The following is a 21,797-nucleotide window of genomic DNA, read 5'->3' on the forward strand; positions in this document are numbered from 1 at the left end:
TCTGTACTAAGAGGAGGGGGGGTCTCTGTACTAAGAGGAGGGGGGGTCTCTGTACTAAGAGGAGGTACTATAGTTGGTGGGGGGGGAGGAGATGTGGATATTACAGTGGGGGAGATTTTTTTTTTTTTGCCGATCCGAAAAATGATCCGATCCGTGACTCCTGATCCGAGGAACGATCCGAACCGTGAGTTTTTTGATCCGTTGCACCCCTAGTATAGTATAAGGTACAGCGCTAAACAATATATTGATAACACCAAAAACTCAAATGAAAAGTTAAGAAACAATTAACACGCATGTACAAGAGAAATCATATGTGAATAGCAATGCTCCAAAGACAAACATGTGTAAAATAGTCCCATAAATCACAAATAAATGTGTATAAATCCAGGAACTTCTTCTTATAATTAAAGTGGAGTTCCACCCATTTTTTTTATGTTTGTCTGTGCTGCATGCTCTAATCTCATAGTGTTCAGAATGGACAATTTTTATTTAATTTGTTGCTTGTAAATACCTTTATTTTGTAGTCCTTCATTACTTCCTCCTGCTTATTTGCCTAGGCTATTTGCAAGGGTTTCTGGGATAGGCATCATGTTTCCCAGTAGTCCTTGCAAACCTGACTGAAACCTATTACATTGCTTGTGCACTGAGCATGTGCGAGATATGCAAAGCTGAAATCCAGGAAGTCATACAGTCTGGCTTCATGATGTCCACACTTAAGATGGCCACGGTCTATTTCTAGATTATAAACTATCTAAATGCTGTAACAACCTAACAAAACGGACCTTAGTTTACAGACTAACTTTACTAGAATACATTAAGCTTGTGTATTACAGGAGTATTTATATTTAAAAAGTGAAATTGTGGGTGGAACTCCCCTTTAAAGAAAAACTTTGTGGAAAAGCCAGAAAGCACACTCCTGATTAACCCCCGCTGCGCATGCGCAGTTAAAAAAAAAACATAGTTTACGTCGGGTCACGACGTATTTACATAAAACACGCCCCCATTACATCCATTTGAATTCCGCGCCCTTACGCCACCAGGGATACACTACGCCGCCGTAACTTACGCCGCAAATTCTTTGAGGATTTGAAAAAAAAAGATAAGTTACGGCGGCGTAGCGTATCTTAGATACGCGGCCCCCCGCGCAAAGGTACGTGGATCTGCCCCAGGGTGTTTAAAGTCTACCTAAAGACTTGTGGTTGAAGCTGGTTGTATGCAGTAGATCGAGCCCTCAATAGTATCTCAGGGAAATGAAAACAAAGAGAATTCCATAGTGTATACTTTTCTCCACAATAGAATGGTGGCTGCAGAATTATCACAGAAGCTCTGTTTCTCCTTCAGGCTGGGTTCACACTACTACACTACTTTCATCCTACTTTGCTCTGCTACATTGGTCCTACATTTATCCTACATTGGTCCTACATCCATCCTACTTTCATGAACAGGATACTACTTTGGTCCGACTTCAATGATATTCAATGGGCCTGAAGTAGGATCAATGTAGGACCAAAAGTAGTACAGGGAGCATTTTCAAAGTCGGACCGACTTGTGTAGGACGCTACAAGACGCTCTCATAGGGAAACATTGAACACAGAGCAAAGTAGGATGAAAGTAGTGTAGTAGTGTGAACCCAGCCTCATCCAGAGTGTAGGCACTCTAAGGCAGATTGGTGAAGCAGGACTGCTTCTGTACTGTTTAAGCCTGAATCTGCTGTTTTTCTCCTCTTCATACATCTCTCCTATCTACCTCAAGTTTATCGTTTACTGTGTTGGTATAAATAAAGCACAAGAAAAGACACCTGCTGTTTGGACATTCCGTCATTGCTACTCTCATCAACGACCCTAGACGTCAGAGCTATAGAGGTAACAGGCCATCCCTATTCTATCCAGCGGCTCCTGAGGGGGTAGCGCTATATATTTACAAATACCGTACTGGTGACCCCACAATAGGGATAAAACTTTTTTGTGGAAGGAAGTTTAACAAGACACATGGCTACTCATTCAAATTAGAAGAAAAGAGGTTTAACCTTAAACTACAAAGAGCATTCTGTAAGAGTGGCAAGGATGTGGAATTCCCTTCCACAGGTGGTGATCTCAGCGGGGAGCATCGATGGTTTCAAAAAACTATTATATAAGCACCTGAATGACCTCAACATACAGGGATATACAATGTAATACAAACATATAATCACACCTATAGGTTGAACTCGATGCACTTGTGTCTTTTTTCAACCTCACCTTCTATGTAACTATGTAACTGTACTGCACACACATGAGAGTAGTGGTGCAGGGAAAAGAGCAACAAAAATATTCCAAAGTTGCAGGTGCAGCATCTGGTGGAAACATCAAAGCACCTGGCTACTACTTGGAATTTTGGAATGCTTCAAACTAAATCTAGTTTACCTAGTGTTACAAATGCATAACTGTCAGAGGTTGTAGCTGAAAAACAATGAGAACAAAGGCAATCTATAATGTATTACATACAGCGTGTGATCAATGTGTTGAGCTTGTACATTGGTCAGGTGACATGCTTTACCATGGAAGTCTGATTTTATTTGGACTCTCCAGTGACCCTGCACACACCCTCTCTCTCTCCTCCTTCCCACTTGTGCAATCAATCAGAGTGCTGCTTATAAGAGCTAATCCTGCTTTATAAAGAGGGTCTTGCTATACTGCCAGTGCACTGTGAGTGTAACATTTTTCCTGTAGCGTCCATCCATACCAGCAAACAGTAAGTGCATGCATAGTGGTTTATTGTATGCAAGCAGTCAGTGATTGCATGTGTTGTGTGCCTTATTGTTTACCCAAGTTTAGGAAAATATTTGACCTTAGCATTATATTTTTATATCTAAGAGGTCCGTGTCCTTTGCTTTGTATACTATGCTAAAATAATCTCCATTTGAGATTTACCCTTTGGTTGAGCTATTAGCATTTGTCCATGATGATCTGATCTGCAAAAATGTACAGCTGTATTGTGTGTAGTTTTTTTTTTTTTTTTGCTGAAACCTTAATGCATTTCTAAGGGGGGGGGGGGGGGGGTAAAGTAGATGTGTACCCTGGTATACACTGAATTTCCCTCTGTGTGCAATGCTGTTTGTTCAACAGAAGCTGGCCTAATGTATGGCTTTGGTTGCATGGTCTTGCATTTGATCAGAACTTGCAGCTAATATGTGTATATTGACCGGAACCCAATTGAAGCTCATTCAACAGGTCGCACCGCATGGGCATAATAGGAAGGCAGGAACAGGGTGCCTCCCTATAACTGGTAGTGCCTGGAAAAAGGGCTTTCATGGTAGGATCACCAGGCAATGGTTTAACCACTTGCTTACTGGGCACATATACCCCCCCCCCCCCCGCCCAGGTGAAATTTCAGCTTCCGGCACTGCGTCGCTTTAACTGACAGTCGTGCGAGGTGGCCCCCAAACAAAATTGACTTTTTTTTCACAAGTAGAGCTTTCTTTTGGTGGTATTTAATCACCTCTGCGGTTTTTATTTTTTGCGCTATAAACAAAAAAGAACGACAATTTTGAAAAAAAAATACAATATTTTTTACTTGTTGCTATAATATCCCAATTTTTTTTTAAAAGAGAAAAAAAATTTCAGTCTAGGCCAATACGTATTCTTCTACAGATTTTTGGTAAAAAAAAAAAATCGCAATAAGCGACTGGTTTGCGAAAAATTATAGCGCCTACAAAATGGGGGACAGCATTATTATTTATTTATTTATTTTTTTTACTAGTATTGGCTGCGATTTTTATTGGGACGGCGGTACATCGGACACTTTTGACACATTTTTGGCACCATTCACACTGCGATCAGTACACTAATTACTGTAAATGTGATTGGCATTGAAGGGGTTCACAATAGGGGGTGAGATAGGGGTTAAATGTGTATAGCCTATAGCGCGGGCCTCAGGAGGTTAAAGGGTAGGTCAACCTTTTCCAAAAAATAAATGCGCCATTAGGCTACTTTCACACTGAGGTGTCGCACCGTTGGCGGTAAAGCACTGCTATTTTTAGCAGTGCTTTACAGTCTTTTGCAGTGCTGTTCGGCTGATAGAGGATGCACTTTTAACCCCCGCTAGCGTCCGAAAAAGGGTGCAAAGCGTTGCTGCATTGGTGGTTAATTTCAATGGGTAGGGGGCGCTTTAGGAGCGGTGTATTCACCTCAAAGATGCGGCTAACAGGACTCGGGCTTTCCCACTGGAGTGAGAGAGGATGCTTTTTTTAGGGTGCTATTACTGGCTCTATAGCGCCTGCAAAGCGCATCAGTGTTAAAGTAGCCTTATAGATGCAAAACTTTCAGTGGATCACAGGTACAATGTTTTGGCAGCTGCAGGTCCATATGTTTGACTGGAGGAAGTATCATCCAAAAATCTCTATTTTATGCACATATAAACAAATGTTTACACATTTGTATGCATGTAAGTTTAGGCTCCATGCACCCTGAAGCTAAAAAAAAGCTATAAAAAAACGCCGGTAGCTTTGCAGGGAGCCTTTCAACGATTTTTAGCGTTTTTCCAATAGCTTTAATCAGGGTTTTCTCCTACGCCTTCCAGGACGGCACACCAGAGAGATAAGGGCTCCTCCCACAGGAAACACAATCAATTGACAAGTTTGTTATAAGTTCCCACCCCTCCCCTTGCTCCTCAGTATTTTGATTGTGTTTCTCCCGAACACAGCGGCACGTTTGTTGTTTTACATTACCTGGAGACGGTGAAGTCGAAGGGTACCCCTGTTGAGGCAGGTTCAGGGAGGCCGGGGAGAGCTGAACTGACCTGTTGGCTTCGGTCGCTCACAGGTCGCCACAAAGACAGGCATGGACGCTCTGAGCTGTGGTGAAAAAGCCATCGTCCCTCTGCACAAAAATCCGCCACGCTGCTAACTCTTCTTCCTGGGGGGGTTTGCAGAGGAGCATTGCGCTCCAGACCTCGTTCGGAGGTACAGGAAGCGCGTCACCGGAGAGTGGGCGTTCCCTACAGGCAACCCGGAAGTGACGCCTCGGCGTGGAGAGCAGCGTGGAGCGGTGGGGTCGGCGGCGGATAAACCCTGCGAACAGGTACCGGCAAGCCAAGGACCCAGTCAACCTCCTCATGATGGAAGAGGAAGGGAAGACTAGCGCTGCGGCTACCAAATCCAGATCGGGGGTCGGTGAGTACAGTCCCTCCTGGAAAGGGAGAAAAGGGGAGAGTGAGAGTTCCTGAGTCGCAGGATGCAGCTGGTAACGGCTGCCTTCCTCGTTCTCTCTCTCTTTTCTCCCTAGTACAGCCTGCAGCTCTGAAGTGGGAAGAAATAACATGGTTGTTTTTTATTATGTTCCCTCTCTAACAGAATCTCCCGGTGAAACCCAGGGGGCCTCTGCTCAATCCTCAGCATCTGCTAGTGGTAGTTCCTCTAGAAAATGTGGAAACTGTAAAGATAAACTCCCAAAATCCTATACCAAACCCTTCTGCCACAAATGTATTAACCAGTTGGCTGGGAAGGAGGCAGCTGCTATGATGAAAGATTTTCTCTTGTCAATGCAGTCTGAAATGTTGGCCACGGTTAGAGCTCTCAGGGAGACAGCTACACAAGCAGCCACAGGCCCTAGCACAGAGGAACCGGCCCCTAGAGAGACTTTGATTTCTCAGGGAAGGCTAGTTGCAGGACCCAGTACCCCTTTCCTATCCTCTCAGGTCTTTTCTCATGATCTGGAGGAAGAGGAAAGTGAGGTCATGAGCCAGGTCACTAGACATAGCTCAGAGGGTGAGGAGGATAGAGACTCAGTCATGTCTCAGGAAGAAGGAAAATTGAAAAGATTCCTCTTCTCAGCAGAGGACGTGGACAGTCTCCTTCAGGCAATCTATGCCACTGAAGAGATTCCAGAGGTTCCTAAAACGACCTCTGCACAGGATAAGGTGTATAGGGGACTCAGTGAAATACAGGATAGAGTCTTCCCTCTCCACCAATCTCTAAAAGAAATAATCCTACAAGAATGGAAATATCCAGAAAGGAGACTAACCACTCAGAAAACCTGGAAACGGAAGTACCCGTTCACCCAATCAGTTGGGGAAGCTTTCTTTAAACTTCCAAAACTGGATGCGGCCCTGTCTCAGGTCACTAAACTGTCAGACCTCTCATTTGAAGATGCTGGCAGTATTAAAGATCTAATGGATCGCAGGGCCGAATCACTCCTAAGAAAAGCATGGGAGGCTAACACAGCTTCTATGGCCCCAGCATTAGCTGCGACCTGTGTAGCCAGGAATGCAGACCTATGGGTAGAGAAACTGGCAGAACACCTCGGCCAGTTTACAGAGTCAGAGGAAATCTTGGGGTCTCTATCTTTGATAGGAAAAGCTGTCGCATACTTGGCTGATGCCGCTTTGGAAACTGCCAAAGCTTCAGCCAAAACAGCGGCCTTGATTAACTCGTCCAGGCGAGCTATCTGGGTTAAAGCCTGGGATGGGGATGTCACATCAAAGGGAAAACTGTGTGGACTCCCTTTCCAGGGTTCACTTCTGTTTGGCCAAGGATTGGATGATGTCCTAGCTAGGTCTTCAGAAAAGGGAAAGAAATTCCCTGTGAAACCTAAGAAAGATGGGTTTAAGAAGACTTTTCGAGGCCCCCAGGGGCAAAACAAGCAGAGATATAAAAGAGAACCCAATAGGCGCTGGTTTTATGGCAAAGGGAACAAAAAGAATAACTTACTCTTTCCCTTCGCCAAGGCTGAGGCTAAACAAACCAAGTGACGCCAAGGTCAAGGTAGGGGGGAGGCTGTCCCAGTTTGTACAACAGTGGGAAAATATTTCAGACAGTCCCTACATACACAAGCTTATAAGGGATGGGTTCCGCCTGGAATTTGTCACCTTTCCCCCCCCTATGATCACCCTCACGCAGCTCCCCAAGGATACCCTAAAAAGAAGGGCCCTCCTGGAGGGGATTCAGGAATTGGTAGAGCAACTAGTAATAACACCAGTGCCAGTAGAACAGCAATACCGGGGGTTCTATTCCCACGTGTTTTTGGTTCAGAAACCATCAGGAAAATTCCGCCTGATAGTAAACCTAAAAAAACTAAACGGATTTTTAGAACAAAAGAAATTCTCCATGGAGAGTATTTACTCAGTAAGAAAGAACCTCATGAAGGAAACCTACATGACAACCATAGACCTCAAGGACGCCTATTTGCACGTGCCAATTCACGTGGACCATCAGGCCTTTTTGAGGTTTGCGGTGGTGGTAGGGGAGGAAATCTTTCATTGGCAGTTCAGGGCACTACCCTTCGGCCTAACCTCCAGCCCCAGAATCTTTACAAAAATTCTGGCAGAGGCAGTAGCATTCCTACATCTTCAAGGAATATGCCTTATACCATACCTGGACGATCTACTGATCTCCGGTCAGACAGAGTCACAGGTTCAGAGGGATACCAACAGGGTGATGGAGTTTTTAGAAAGCCTAGGCTGGATTATCAATTTAGAGAAATCTTCCCTCATACCAGAACAGGTAAAAAATTTCCTGGGCTACACTATAGACTCCAGGCTCCAGACGCTTTTCCTGCCAGAGGAAAAAATAAAAAAATTAGTGTCAGGAGCAGAGAATCTGGTGAGATTCCCCAGACTTCCCAGGAGGTCAGTTATGAGAGTGCTAGGCTTAATGTCGGCATCCATACCAGCAGTAGTCTGGTCCCAATTACATGCAAGGATGCTCCATTTTTTCTTTCTGTCCTCTTGGGACAAGAAGAAGCAATCCCTGGATCAGGAGATTGTACTCACCCCTCAGGTCCTCTCATCCCTAGAGTGGTGGACCAGTCACCAAAACCTAAGGAAAGGTCGACCTTGGGCACAATGGGATCCGGTAAAATTGACTACGGATGCCAGCACATGGGGGTGGGGTGCCCACTTGGGAAAGAAAAAAGCCCAAGGAAGATGGTGCTACCTCCTGGCTCATCAATCTTCCAATACCAGGGAGCTCAGAGCAGTAGGAGAAGCTCTGAAGGCCTTCCAACAAGATGTCACAGACAGGGAGGTCCAGGTGAGCTCAGACAACGCTACAGTAGTGGCCTACCTGAATCACCAAGGCGGTACCAGATCCGGTCCCCTATTAGAACTAACCATAAAAATCCTGGGTTGGGCAGAGAAGCATGTCACCTCCATCTCAGCCATACATATAAAGGGGACAGACAACATAGAAGCGGACTTCCTCAGTCGCCAACAATTAAGACAGGGGGAATGGGAATTGAGTCCCGAGGTCTTTCAGGCCTTAGTTCTTCAGTTTGGCGAACCAGACATAGATCTGTTCGCGAACCGGAAGAACAGGAAAGTGAACAGGTACTTCTCAGCCTCGGTAGAACGGGATTCAGAGGGCCTGGATGCGCTGTCCCAGAACTGGCATTTCAAAATGGCCTACGCTTTCCCACCCCTGGCGCTAATTCCGCGGGTACTCCAGAAAGTCAGCAAGTCCCCCGGTCTGGTCCTCCTTATTGCCCCATGGTGGCCAAGGAGGACATGGTTTGCGAACCTGAGGTTCATGTCAGTAGCAGAGCCTCTGAGACTCCCAGCCAGGACAGATCTTCTCAGACAAGGTCCAGTGTTTCACTCGAGACCAGAGTTCTTTCAGCTAACAGCCTGGTTAGTGAGCGCCAGATTCTGAAACAAAAAGGTTGTTCAGAAAAGGTGATTGATACTCTCCTTACAAGTAGAAAGCCGGTCACTAGAAAGATCTACTCAAAGATATGGAGAACCTTCCAGACCTGGAGTAGAAAAAGACAAAAGTCTTCCCAGTCGGTTCCGGTTATCCTGGATTTTCTCCAGGATGGAGCGGACGCTGGGCTTAAGGTTAGCACCCTGCGAGTACAGGTAGCGGCCCTCTCGGTGTACCTGGATAAAAGATTAGCGAAGGACGACCTAGTTAAGAGATTCTTACTAGCTAGGGAAAGAATGTCCCCCGTCCTTAAAAGCTTCTGTCCACCATGGGACCTTACTAGGGTATTAGAGTCATTATCTATGCCTCCTTTTGAACCTTTAGAGAAAGTTTCCCTTAGGTTCCTTACGTTAAAATTAGCTTTTTTGTTGGCTATTACTACAGCCAGGAGGGTAGGAGATCTGCAAGCTCTGTCTATGAAAGAGCCTTTTCTTAGGGTGCAACCAGACAGGGTCACTCTTAGGGCAGATCCCTTATACCTACCTAAAGTAGCATCCTTACTCAACAGGACGCAAGAAATGATATTGCCGTCCTTTTGTTCAGAACCAAAGAACGAGAAGGAGTTTAAGTTCCACTGTTTGGATGTAAGAAGATGTCTTCTTATATATTTAGATAGAACCAAAAGTTTCAGGAAATCTAACCATCTCCTAATCCTCTATGGTGGGGTCAGGAAGGGATTACAGGCCTCAAGGCCATCAGTCTCAAAATGGATTAGAGAAGCTATTACAGAGGCTTATCAGTGTGCAGGAGAACCAGCTCCACTTAATATCAAAGCTCATTCAACCAGATCTCTGGCGACATCTTGGGCGGAGAGAGCAGGTGCCTCCTGGGACCAGATCCGTACTGCGGCTACCTGGTCAAGTCATCACACCTTCCTGAAACACTACCGTGTAGAATTGTTGTCACAGCAAGACCTGGCTTTCGGTCGGAAGGTCCTCCAAGCTGTGGTCCCACCCTGAGGTAGGCCTGAGGTCCTTTCATATCCTCTCTGGTGTGCCGTCCTGGAAGGCGTAGGAGAAAACCTACGTTAGATCTACCGGTAACGGTATTTCTACGAGCCTTCCAGGACGGCAGGCCTACTACCCACCCTATGTGAAGAAAGGTAAGCTATATGCTAAATGGTAAGTACCGATGGGGTGCCCCTTGTGAACCAGTTCAAGATTACTTTATTAAATACTGAGGAGCAAGGGGAGGGGTGGGAACTTATAACAAACTTGTCAATTGATTGTGTTTCCTGTGGGAGGAGCCCTTATCTCTCTGGTGTGCCGTCCTGGAAGGCTCGTAGAAATACCGTTACCGGTAGATCTAACGTAGGTTTTTCAGTGTAGCTTTTATTTATTTTATTTTTTATTTTATTTTTTTAGCGTTTTTCTGCGTTTTGCCTTTTTTTTTTTTCGCAGAAAAACTGCACTTTGAACGCAAATTTTGGGCATTCAGAAAAAAGCCAATAAACTCCAAAGCTCATTAACACTAAAAAACGCCCAGGTGTGCATGGGCACATAGGCTAACATAGAGTTCAGTTTATGGGCTTTAAAAAAGACAAAACAACAATCTACAGTTTATCAGCTTCAGTGTGCATGGAGCCTAAAGTGTATGTAAATCCTCCATACACCCAGTGAATTGAACAGCCTCATATGATACACAGAGATTAACCAAATCTCCCTACATAGGTTTTCTATCTATCTATCTATCTATCTATCTATCTATCTATCTATCTATCTATCTATCTATCGTTAGATTTTCTCTTCCTGGTTAACACAGAGTATGATGTCTGGGCATACAGCCAAGATGGCTAACATTGCTGATTGGAGGTAAGGCGCTCACACCCCCTCTCATCATAGGCAGAGACTCTCAGCTGTTTTGTAATAGGAGCTGCTCTCTGCTAATCTATTTTAGCAACCTCCTTTGTAAAGATTCAGGCTGCTTTTGTCTAAAAAGGCAATAAATGTCAGGAGTTCTCAGGCTGATAACAGAGGAAAAGCTGTTCAGAAAAGCGCTATAAGGCCCCTTTCACATTGGGGCGTTTTTCATGTGGTACAGCGCTAAAAATATCGCTGCTATACCGCATGAAAAATCATGCCCTGTAGTGTTCAATGTGAAAGCCCGAAGGCTTTCACATTGAAGCGGTGCGCTAGCAGGAGCGCTCCAAAAGTCCTGCTAGACGCATCTTTACCGCGGTATAGGAGCGGTGTGAAATCAATGGGAAAGCGCGGTAATACCGCCCGCAACGCAGGCGGTATTAACCCTTCGGCCGCTAGCGGGGGTTAAAATCGCGGTAAACACGACGGTATAGCCACCCTACAAATAGCGCGGCTATACCGTCACCGCAGCTCCACGCTGCAATGTGAAAGCAGCCTTAGACTTGGCTCATTGAAAAGAGATACTGCAGATATGTGCCCATCTCAAATTTCACGAATTGGGTTTACATGCATTTTAAGCCTAAACAAAGGGGGTGGGGGTTGGGGGAAATTCTCATAAAAACAAATTATGTACGTGTAGGGCCCCCTTGCTTTCAGTATGGGCACTACGCTAAAGTTAGTGGGGAATGGGAGAGTTATTTTGCTCCCATTCACAATTTGCTAAATTTGGGCTGCTGTCATTCCGGAACTGTCCTGTAGGTCAGTCTGCGCTCCAGGGATGCGATTCCATCCCTGGGCGACAGTTGGCGCTAGAGGGGTTCTGGCAGAGCCACTTTTCCCCAGCAGCCAATTAGAGTTTTTTTCCCTCGCGGGGCATGCTGGGGGAGAGTATCTGTGGTGGACGCCATTTTGTGTGGTTCTTCGCGGGTTCCAGGTGCGGCACCCACCTTCAGTGTGTGCGCATCCAACGGACCCCGGCGATGGCCTTCCAGGCCGGGGGCGCATGCTACGCAGAGCTCCATGTTCCTGACAGGGACCCCAGTGACTTACTAGGTTCCCAACTCTATTGAGGAGATCCCAGGCTGTGTGCCGTTCGATGGGGGGTCGGCTTGAGGAGAACCCGGAGGCAGGTTGTCCAACAGGGCTTGAGCGAACCATCGGGGATCTGGTGACCGGGACATTGACAGGTACACTTCAATTGTCACCCAGTGACCCTGACTAAATTTACTGGGAGGATTCGTTCAATCCGTTCCGTTAAGTTCACTTAAAGTACTAGGCCTGTGGCAGAGGCCCTAGAGCTAGGTCTGTGGCGGAGGCTTGTTCCTCCCAGCAACCTAAAGTGACACTTCGGCTGCCAGGCTCGTGACAGGAGTCTGTCCAGGGGCACTTCACCCACTCTGGCTAGAGTGGTGACGAACTGAAATAACTACTACTGTGCTGTTGAGAGCAGGATTGCTCTCTCCCTCATATCCAGGCCTGATACTGCAAAGTTCTCTCTCGCTTCATCAACCTTTTTGCTATACCTCATGTTGATGTTGGCCATGTTGGGCCTGGAAATAAAGCATTTGAAAACCTTTATTCATTGACTGGACATTCGCTCACTACTCCATCAACTACACCCCTAGACAACACTAAGAAGGTAACTGAGGGGGTGACGCTACATACACATACGTGTCTTTACACATTTAACTGCATCTATACCATAAATGTCCAACTATAAAACTTAGCCTTAAAGTGTGGCAAACAACAAAAGTATTGATGGGCTATAAGGGAATAACAATTTTTACCCCTCTCTGGTGCAATCAAAACTTAAAAGAATTAAAGAACATTGAGAGATGTAAAGAATGGGAGAGACAAGGGATAACCCGTTTAAACCAATTGTACAATGGAGAACAGATGAAATCCTTCGCAGACTTGCGACAGGAATTCAACATAACAAATAAAACATTTTACAGATATCTCCAGATCCGACACGCCATCCAAGCTCAGTTTGGGCTACAACCCATCGTATGGTCCCCAGCTCCCACCCTCCTGAAAATAACCTCTTCAAAAACAACTAAAGGCCTGATATCCGAGTTGTACTCAAGAATAGGAGCTAAAACCATAAGTAGGGCAGGCCTTACTAAGAGCAGGACAGGATGGGAGAAAGACTTAGGTCAAATGACCACGGAACAATGGAGTGCGATCTTGAGTAGGGGGGTATTGGTTTCGATCTCCCCATCTCAGAAGGTATCACACTTGTTCCTCTTGCATAGAGTATACTATACCCCCAGGAGAATGTTCAATCTTGGGTGGAGAAGTACTGACGAATGCCCAAGGTGCAGAGCGACAGGCAATCTTATCCACATGTTGTGGAAATGTCCTAAGCTATTTAGATACTGGGAGGAGGTGGTTGCCAAAATAAATAAAACTTTTAAAACTAAGCTTGAAGCTGAGTCTAAGATATGCTTATTAGGCAGCATAGAGGAAAACAGAGTGCCAGCCAGCTCCCTTGAAGTGGTGCCGAGATGCCTCTTCCAGGCAAGGAAGTTAATTGCCTTGAGGTGGCAGGCCCAGATACCACCCACTGCTAAATCTTGGGTTGAAACCATTAACACAATGATTTGGAGTGAGAGAGTGACACTCACTAGGCAGGGCAATTATAGAAAGTTTGTGAGGATGTGGAAACCCTGGCTAGATGAAACAGGATGCTCTATATAAAAAGAGGACTGTCGTCATCCAAATTCAATAAATATCTTAACCCGCTATCGGGCATTCCTCCATGGGGAAGATTCACTTAAAGTATATTGTTTTTCAAAAATTGGCTCACGGTGTGATGGGAGGGTGGGTGGGAGGGTGAGGGTGTGTGGGGTGGGGGGGGGGAGGCGAGGTATGACAGTTTAGAATAAAGAGATCTTTCATTTATTTAAAATGGTACAAAGAAAGAGGTGAGGACAAGATAGGGGGGAAATGGGGAAAAATGTATGGTTGTGTATTTTTTATATTATGCACGATGATGTAATATCTTTTGTATCTTTTTGTATGCAAACAACAATAAAAAAAAGTATTGTATTTAAAAAAAAAACTGCATCTATACGCAAGTATTTTACTGATCATTGCACATGAACTTCTCCTAGAAAATACATGTGTAAGAACATCAGACAAGATGCTTTGGGGTTGAGGGGCAGAGGGTACACCCACCCCCCAATGTTGAGGGCATGTGGCCTGGTATGGTTCAGGAGGGGGGTGCTTTTTTATAAATAAAAAGTCGCACTCGTCTCAATATCGGCTCATGCTAAAGTCGCATCTGAAGTCGCAGGGTGAAGTTGTGCGACTATGTCGGATCAGTGTGAACATGGCCTGAAGGTCATACTCGGTGGTTCATCTTAAAGCTACATTCACACTATAGCATTTTGTGAATGCATGAAAAATACATGCTGTGCTTTTGGTGCCATTCATAGTTGGTGGCACCCCAAATGCAGCAAAAGAGCATGTTTTTTTGCGTAAAAAAACACACACTTGCCATTGGGTTCATATTTGTGACCTGCATTCTGTGGGTAGGGCAGCCCATTAATTTTAATGTTTCTCCAGTCATCTTCCAGGATGGCACACCTGAGATGACAGTCTCACCTGACAGGAAACACAATCAACAGAGTTTAAAAGGCCCCACCCTTCAATCAATAACTAAGGGGCAGAGGGAAGGGTGGGGCTTTTTAAACTCTGTTTGTGTTTCCTAACAGATGGCAGCGAAACAGTTTATTTTTTTTAACAGAGACTAAGGTCTGGGACCAAGGTCTTCCCCCTGGTATTGTCTGATCTTAAGAGCAGTCAGTGGGGACTGCAGAGCCAGATTATGGCTTTCATCTTTATGATCAGGGGGGTTTCCCCATAGATTCATTCTCGGGGAGAGAAGTACAAGAAGAACTCCCTGAGAATGCTGGTGGCGCTGGACCTGGTGAGGGGGTCTAGGCTGTCCAGGGACCATGTAAATCTTGCTCCTCTCCTCCTACCTGATGGTCTGGAGGAGCTGCGCGGACGTCTTATCTAGCCTGTCGCTAGTTCCAAGGGAGCTAGGCGCAGAAATCCCCGCCGACCGAGGTACGGGCTCCGGCATCCTCGGGCACTCAGTGCGCATGTCCGGAAGCCTGGAGCGGCGCGGGCGGATGACGTCACTTCCGCGCGCCGGGCTATGCTAAAATGGCGGTGAGTGCCGGTTTGTTTCCACACTTCAGTGTGGTAAACGGAGCAGGGGTCCATGCCCCTGCATCGTCCCGGCTGAAAGGATCCAAGGATCAGAAGCAATCACACTCTTGGACACAGCGGGACTGCTCTAAAGCAGTATGGACGGAGAAGAGGGTCCGGTTCCGGCAGCACAGGTCGCCACAGGGGGTGAGTGATCTTTTGCTGGTGGGGGAGGAAGTGATGTTGGGTGGCCCTATTTACACTCTCCCCCAGGTGGTAGCCATGGGTATTAAGGGTCCTGTCTTTTTCTTATCTATTTCAGTGACTGAATGCCCTGCCCAGGAGACCACCAGCAGGTCTAAAGGGAAATCCTCCAATAAGTCCAAGCGCTGTGGGTACTGTGGGGAGAAACTCCCACAGGATCACACTAAACCCTTCTGCTACAGATGTATTTATAAATTAGGAGGCAAGGAGACGGTGCAAACCATAAAGGTGTGCAGAGCTTTACAAACTGAAATGCTCGCTACACTCCAATCCTTTAAAACCACGGTAGCAAACAGAGGTAGCTCCAGTAGGTACAGAGGACTCCTCATCCTTAATAGAGACCCAAACCAGCCTGACAGGAGGATCTCAGGGACCATCTCTAACATATTCAGAAGTAGAGTTGGATTCCTCAGTTCAAAGTTCTCAGGAAGAAGGGGAGGATTCGGATCAGAGGGATAAATCCCAAGGGGGGAAACCGGATTGTCTTTACCAGGGTTACCCTTTACCCTTTCCCTGGCTGTTAGAAATCTTTTAATCAGAGGGTTCAGGGCCAGTCTCTGGTCAAAGAATACCGATAAGGCTGCCACCTGAACCCTGAGCGTACTTGCTGCCAAACCCTGGTCAACTCCATCTTGGAGAAAATCCAGGACCATCGGAATTGTTTGTAGAGGACCTCTTCTAGGCTGAGCCCAGCGAGAGAAGACTTTCCAAACTTTTGCGTATATTTTTCTAGTGACTGGCTTTCTACTCTGCAGAAGTGTGTCAATCACCTTCTCCGAGCATCCCCTAAGTCTGAGGATCTCCCTCTCAAATACCATGCCGTCAGGGAAAGAAACCCTGGATCGGGATGCAACACTGGTCCCTGAGAGAGGAGATCGCGTCTGGATGGGAGACGCAACGGAGGAGCCATCGACCACCCCCTCGGAATGGGGAACCATGTTTGCTTGGGCCACCAGGGCATGATCAAGATAAGGTATCCCTTCGACCTGGATAGCTTCTGTAGAACCCTGGGGATAAGAGCTAGAGGAGGAAAGGCATAAGCTAGGGAAATACCCTGCCTCCACCCAAGACCGCGGCCAAGGTTCCGCGCTCCACTGCCCTTGGAAAAATGCCCCGTAACCCGTGGACCCCACCGCATCCGTGACCAGTTCCACATCAAAGTTACTCACCGAGCCAGACATCCACACCCATCTGCCGTTATGGGACGCCAGGAACTCGTACCATACCTTCCAGTCCTCCCGATGCTCTTTCGTCAAACGAATGAAGTGAGTCGGGGCCTTCACCCCTGCCGTAGCCGCCGGCAAAAGACCCTACCCCTGGGGATAATCCTACAGGCGAAGTTCAACTTGCCTAGTAAGGACTGCACCTTTCGCAAACCTTGGAACTCCCTAACCTCCCTCTGCAAAGACTCCAACTTGTCCCTGGGCAGACGACACTCCATCGCCCTGGAATCTATCACTATCCCCAAGAAACTGATCTCCGTCGTGGGGCCCTTCTGTCTTGTCGGCCGCCAACGGCACACCAAAACGTCCTGCGATGTGCTGCAATGTAGACAGGAGAATTGTGCACACACCAGAGGAAGGCGGCCCCACGCAGAGAAAGTCGTCCAGGTAATGAATGACCGAATCCAGCCTCGACACATCTCTCTCACCACCCACTCCAAGAAGGAGCTGAAAGCCTCAACATGGCACACGAACTAGAGCAGCCTATGGGTAAGCACTGATCCACATAAAATTGGCCCTGCCAGCAGCAGCCAAAAGCTGTCGGAATGTACCGGCAACAGCCTGAAAGAGGATTTAATGTCCGACTTGGTCATCTGTGCCCCGCGTCCATACTGCCTAACCCACCTGACCGCCGCGTCGAGCGACGTGTATGACACCGTGCATGCATCGGGGTCAATAAAATCATTGACGGAATTTGTTCTGTTCCTTCTTAGGCACCACCCCCATTGGAGACATCACCAGATCCGGCAATGGCGGGACCGCAAATGGGCTGCACATCCGACCCAGCGCCACCTCCCTCGCCAACTTTTCCCCCAACACCCCTGGATGAAGCTGAGCAGATTTCAAATTCCGTGCCACCGGTGGTACTACCGTCCATGAACACGGTATCTTGAAACCGTCCGCTGCTGCCCTATCAGGGTACCTACTTAGGAAAGGCTGCATCCTGTCCCTCTTCTGAGCAGTGTCGCTGGCACGCTTCCCTTTTTTTGAAACGCCTAGACAAGGGATGGGATCCCCCCCCCCCCACACCCCAAACATTCGTGTTTGAACTTGCACGATCCCCTGAACTTGCAGGAGTTCTCATTGAACTGCCAGCACACCCCCCATTTTTTTCTCCGGCCGACAGTCCTGAGGAGTTTGCACCCCCGGGCCCCCCCTTGAAAAGACTGCAGGAGCCCGAGCTGACGCCATGAGCTGCATCCAGATGCTGATGTCTTTATATACCCAGCGAAGAGAAGGCCTCACCGCCCTACGCTGCCTGAACTGTTCATCGTATGTCAACCACGCTGAACCCCCATACACCCTGTGGGCCTCCCCCCGATCGCATCCATATAACAAAACAACGCCAAACAATGTTCGGGGTTCTTTCTTATGATGCTCGCCATGATGACGAACGCCTGTAGCCAGTTCACGAACGCCTCTTCTCCTCATCCTTTTTTTGGAGTCCTCAGGTTTCACCCTATCCAGGTTACATTTTTCCAACGGCAATAGTGAGAAGATGTCCACATATTCACCCTTGCAAATCTTGTCCCTGACCTTCTGCTTTAAATGTGCGCCCAGCGGACCCTCAAAGCACACATGAACCTTCACATTTTGCCGCATCCGCAATACGTACCAGGTCTGACCGAACAGTGCCTCAGGGGCCCCCCCTGCCTTTTCCGCCCCTGTCCCCGCCGGAGCCGGCACAACCGGCGTTACCAGCGGAAGCTGGGAAACCCCCAACCCCCGCAGCACTCGTGTCCACCCCAGCGGCCCCACTGGCCTGCCGGTGCCCAAGGGGCTACCTGTGGAGGGTGACCCTGCCCAGCAGCCACCAGATCCCGGAGGCCCCCCAATAAATCCTTAACAGCGCATCTGACCCTGAAGTGGCGGAGACACTGCCCGCCAGCTCCAGCCACCGCAGCCTGCGGCGGAGGTGCTGACACCCCCGACGCCCCCCCTCTCGCCACACCCAAAAGGTCACACAATGCATCAGATAAGGAAACGGTAGCAGTAGAAGCAGTTTTGCCAGGCCTACTGGGAGCCGTCCCCTGGATCTCCCTCGCCGGTTCGGGCTCAAGCACCTCCTCCTACAGCTCGCCCTCATACCTATCCTCCCCGATAGGGATCGGTGTCAGCCCCCCAGGTGAAGCCGACCTGGAGGCCGTGGAGTCACTCGGCTGTGCAGGCCGGCCTGCATCAGACACTCCGCCCCTCGTCGCAGTGCTCAGAGCGCCTGGTGTCCATCCTTGGCTGCCATCCCCAGCACGATCGCCTCAATCTTGGGTTCCCTCATGCCGTCCCGATTGGCCACGCCCACCCACGGAAACTGCTGGCCCCCACATTTAGAGGACCATGCCAGTGTCTGTTGGGCTGTGCCCCTCCCGAGTAGATCTCGATGCTCAGGCCCATCGCCATCCTGCTGCTGCACCTTCTTTGCTGGGGGGGGGGGCGATCGTTCACCCCCCCCCCCAGCGGGCTCCTCTCCCCCCTGACAGTCCTGGAAGATGGCCCAGGAGAAGAACGGGGCCGGAGGCCGTGACCTCCGCCCGCGTGGAGTCACCTCACCTCCTGATCGCCTGGTCCTTCATCCATTCAGCAGCCCAGCTCTCCAACCACCCTGGCCCTTTGCTGGTAGCCGCCGCCCTCAACCGCGCCAATCTGGTCCACAGAAGCAATGCTGGAGGAGCAGCGTGTAAAAACTGCCACCTCCACTTTTCACTAAAGATTTCTGTCCCTCTGGCCCTGCCTCTCCCTTAAGTAGAACCACTCCACTCTGTATTGTTAACCCTTGCAGTGCACCCTAGCCACAGTCATGCCCGGCCCTGCACTATGTCTTTGTCTTTTTGTTCCGGGCCTCACTTCAGCTGTCGGGTGCTCTGCTGCCATTGCGGGTAGGGGAACCTGGCAGTGTAGCCTTTCGGCTTCATGCCAGGAATCCTACTGCGCATGCGCGAGGCCCCGCTCCTCTCTCCTATTGGCCAGGGAAATGGGGGGAGCCCCACAGTGATGTCACAGCTCTGCGGCAGGGACTCCCGGGAAGTGGGAAAGGATGCCTGGCATAGACGGTTGTGGCATCAGAGGGGGGAGGAATAAGATGAGCGGAAGTTCCACTTTTGGGTGGCACTCTGCTTTAAGGCAGTGAGAAGCAATGTGTGTTGTATGTATTCTTTCATTTCTGAGCATGCTTAGTCTTGCTCTTATGTATTTTTTTTTTTTTTTTTTCAAACAAAAACCATACTTATTAAACGAAAATCGGACGTTGCGTTCAGACGACAAATTTTATAGTCTGCACATCCAGCTTTTGTCGGACGAAAAACCGGAATCGGCTGTCGAAAGCACCATACTAATCTGAGAATCGGCAGATTTTTTTTTTGTATTTTTAGGATTTTTTTTTTTGTGTACGTGCCTTTTTAGTGTGAAAAAAAAATCATAAGAGCAATGCTCAGATTTGAAAATACCTACAAAAATATTCAACACATTACGTCATACGTTGTATGAGAATTTTCATTTTCATATGGTGAGTAACCTCTTCACTTTTGACATGACTAGCATGCAACAAACGTAACGGTCTTCTGAAAATCTGATCGTGTGTACGATGCCTTAGTTTCCAATTGCAGTAGCTAAAAAAAAAACTTGTGCTGAGATCAGATTGCATAACCGTGCTTTGTTTGCTTGATAACCTAAAGAATTGTTGCTTACTCTAACCCAACCACCCCCTTTTAAGAAAATGTTACTGGCTTAACCACTGAAGACCCGGACCAAAATGCAGCTAAAGGACCCGGCCAGATTTTGCGATTCGGCACTGCGTCGCTTTAACAGACAATTGCGCAGACGTGGCTCCCAGACAAAATTGGCTTTTTTTTTTTTTTTTTTTCCCCCACAAATTGAGCTTTCTTTTGGTGGTATTTGATCACCTCTGCGGTTAATGCAATATTTTTTACTTTTTGCTATAATATCCCCAAAAAATATCAACTTTTTTTTTTTTCTCAGTTTAGGCCGATACGTATTCTACCTATTTTTTTGGTAAGAATCTCTAAGCGTTTATCGGTTGGTTTGCACGAAATTTATAGCGTTTACAAAATAGGGGATAGTTTTATTACATTTTTTTTTTTTTTTAATTTTCTTTTTTTACTACTAATGGCGGCGATCAGCTTTTTTTTTTTGACTGCGACATTATGGCGGACACTAAGGACAATTTTGCCACCTTTTTTGGGACCATTGTCATTTTCACAGCAAAAAATGCATTTAAAGCGGAGGGATCCAAAAAGCGGAGGTTTACTTTTTGTGTGAACCTCTGCTTTACATATAATGCCTTCAGGTGAAAAAACACCTGCCAGTCACTGACCCCCCCCCCCCCTGTTTTACTTACCTGAGCCCCTTCATCTCCTCCTCTCCACGGAGTTCCCACCTTGGATTGGATAGATTGATAGCAGCGCAGCCATTGGCTCCCGCTGCTGTCAATCAAATCCAATAAAGTGGGGGGGCGGGGTCAAGTCATCCACTCGGCGCCTATGGATGCCAAATGACTCAAGCGTGGCCTCAAGGTAACCCCCTCGAAGAGCGCTTCTCCTAGGGGGTTATCTATTGTGGGGGGAGAGCCACTGAGGGACCCCAGAAGATGTTTGGGCCACTCTGTGCAAAACTAGCTGCACAGTGGAGGAAAGTATGACATGTTTTCTTTTCTACCACTTTAAAGAGCCCAGATGAGTCTGGAGGTAACTGCTGACACCACCCAATGTGTGCCCATAATGTCCTAAATCATACAAGCAAAAGCATCTAGCAGAGTTTCCTGGTATAAAATGACTACAACAATAAAAAATGAATACAGCGCTTTTGCATTAAACACAAATTGAGTCCATATCAATAACAAAGTTCAAGGATAGGGATCCAGCAGGTGCATTTCCACCCAGTTGCTATGAGATGTTCACCACCAGTAGCTGAAGTACACCTTGACCCTTTTGATGGACCACTTAAAGTGGACGTTCACCCTAAAACAAGTAAGAAGGCTGGCCGCAGGCCAGCCTGTATTTGTGGGAGGAGTCTGAGGCTATTTAAGACTCCCTCCCGGTCAGGGCTGGGTCGCGGTGGATTTCTGGGTAGGAGGGGGGCGTGTCATATCAGCGTCAGCAGACGCCATTCAGCCGTCGGATTTGGAGGAGGGAGGGGTCGTCCGAGCGCCCGCCCGCTCATGGCTGCTCCACATGTGGATCTGACCCACCAGCGTCTCTCTGGGCCAGTACCTGGCGGTATGGGGGAAGCGGGAGCCGCCTTCCACCCTGGGCTATCGGCTGCAATTCTCCGGGTACACGAGGGGGGCCATCCAACCTCCCTCCCACTCCTCCGAGCACTCACCGGCGTGTTGCGGGGGCCGTCCGCTCCTCCTCCCTGTCAGTTCTCAACTCACGCTGAGGGAGGAGGGGGGCGGCTGCGGCCGGCAAGCCATCCATGCGCCGCAGGTCTGTTAGGGGATTGTTTCCTTCCCCCGGGGTCCAGATCTTTCCACCTATCTGCCTGCCTGTATCTCCAGCCGGTCAGACACCCTTCTTCCGCCGCCGGCGGTCACGTGGTTTCTCCGGTGCTAGTCCGGGTCCTCCTCTCGCACCGTCCGCCCGCTGGTTTGTCCACGTGCTCACT

The 21,797-nt window shown here is 48.0% G+C and overlaps 1 protein-coding gene across 3 annotated transcripts in view; it reads left to right on the forward strand.

Annotated features, from left to right (window-relative positions):
* Window positions 1-2,600: 2,600 nt before the first annotated feature.
* The window catches only part of LOC120909157 (glutathione S-transferase P 1-like), a 218,229-nt gene continuing 199,032 nt past the window's right edge, over window positions 2,601-21,797 (forward strand). Inside the window, exon 1 of one of the 3 annotated variants that reach the window (XM_040320861.1) lies at window positions 2,601-2,730. In XM_040320861.1, the coding sequence (XP_040176795.1) occupies window position 2,730 (1 nt within the window). In that variant the 5' untranslated portion in view covers window positions 2,601-2,729. The remainder of the gene's footprint in view (window positions 2,731-21,797) is intronic. The other 2 variants (XM_040320862.1, XM_040320863.1) reach the window with 2 other exon arrangements.

Source organism: Rana temporaria, chromosome 8 (genome assembly GCF_905171775.1).
Source record: "Rana temporaria chromosome 8, aRanTem1.1, whole genome shotgun sequence".
NCBI classification, from domain to species: Eukaryota; Metazoa; Chordata; class Amphibia; order Anura; family Ranidae; genus Rana; species Rana temporaria.